At 55.5% G+C, this 794-nt stretch overlaps 1 protein-coding gene across 1 annotated transcript in view; it reads left to right on the top strand.

The window, feature by feature from the left end:
• Positions 1-100: 100 nt before the first annotated feature.
• The window catches only part of COPE (coatomer protein complex, subunit epsilon), a gene marked incomplete at its 5' end in the record, with an annotated part of 5,137 nt that continues 4,443 nt past the window's right edge, over positions 101-794 (top strand). The window contains 3 exon segments of the mRNA XM_010013875.1: positions 101-163; positions 437-537; positions 727-794. The exon segment at positions 727-794 is cut by the window's right edge and continues 17 nt beyond it. Of these exon segments, the coding sequence (XP_010012177.1) occupies positions 101-163; positions 437-537; positions 727-794 (232 nt within the window).

Genomic DNA, 794 nt, shown 5'->3' with positions numbered 1-794 from the left:
GAGGCCCCTGCGGTGCCCCGAGCGTGTGTGCGGGGATGGGGGGGTCGCGCCGTGGCTGCGGGTCCCTGAGAGCGTTTCTTGTTTCCTGCCGTCCCTTCAGGCGTCCAGCCCGGAGAAGGAAGTGGAGCGGGATGTGTTCTTGTTCCGAGCCTACATCGCCCAGGTGAGGGTGGGAATGCTGCGCTCGCCTCGGGGTAACCTGGCTGCACATGCCCTGACACCGGTACGGTCGTGAATGCAGCGCGATGTGCGCAGGGTCAGCGTGACCCCCCGCGGCCTTGTCAGGGCGGCGGAATTCGGCTGCGTTGGTAGAGTCCAACGTGGGATGTAAAGCAGAAATCTCCTGTTCCCGGTGGTTCTTACTGAGCTTTTAGGAAGTTAACAGCTACGTGCTGTGCTCTCACAGTCACGGCTCTGTCTTTGCTGCCTTTCACAGAGGAAATACGGCGTTGTCCTGGATGAAATCAAAGCCAACGCTTGTCCTGAGCTCCAGGCAGTGAGGATGTTTGCAGAGTATCTTTCAAATGAGAGTCAGAGGTAAGACTGAAAAGAAGTTGGACCTCAAGCCCTGTCCCACAAGGAACCTGCTTCCATGTGGGAAGTTTCTTGTAGAAGCGTGTTTTTTATTGGGGCTTTTCTGAGGTTTTCCAGTCAAACTCAAGCTCAGAGTTGTCACGGTGCTCGGTAAGGAGATAACTGCCAAATTCCCGCCCTTGCTCTTCGTAGGGATGCAATTGTTGCTGATCTGGACAAGAAGATGGCAAAAAGCGTTGATGTGGCCAACACCACTTTCC

Source organism: Nestor notabilis, unplaced genomic scaffold (assembly GCF_000696875.1).
Source record: "Nestor notabilis isolate BGI_N333 unplaced genomic scaffold, ASM69687v1 scaffold17094, whole genome shotgun sequence".
NCBI classification, from domain to species: domain Eukaryota; kingdom Metazoa; phylum Chordata; class Aves; order Psittaciformes; family Psittacidae; genus Nestor; species Nestor notabilis.
This window is presented reverse-complemented; position numbering and strand designations above follow the sequence as displayed.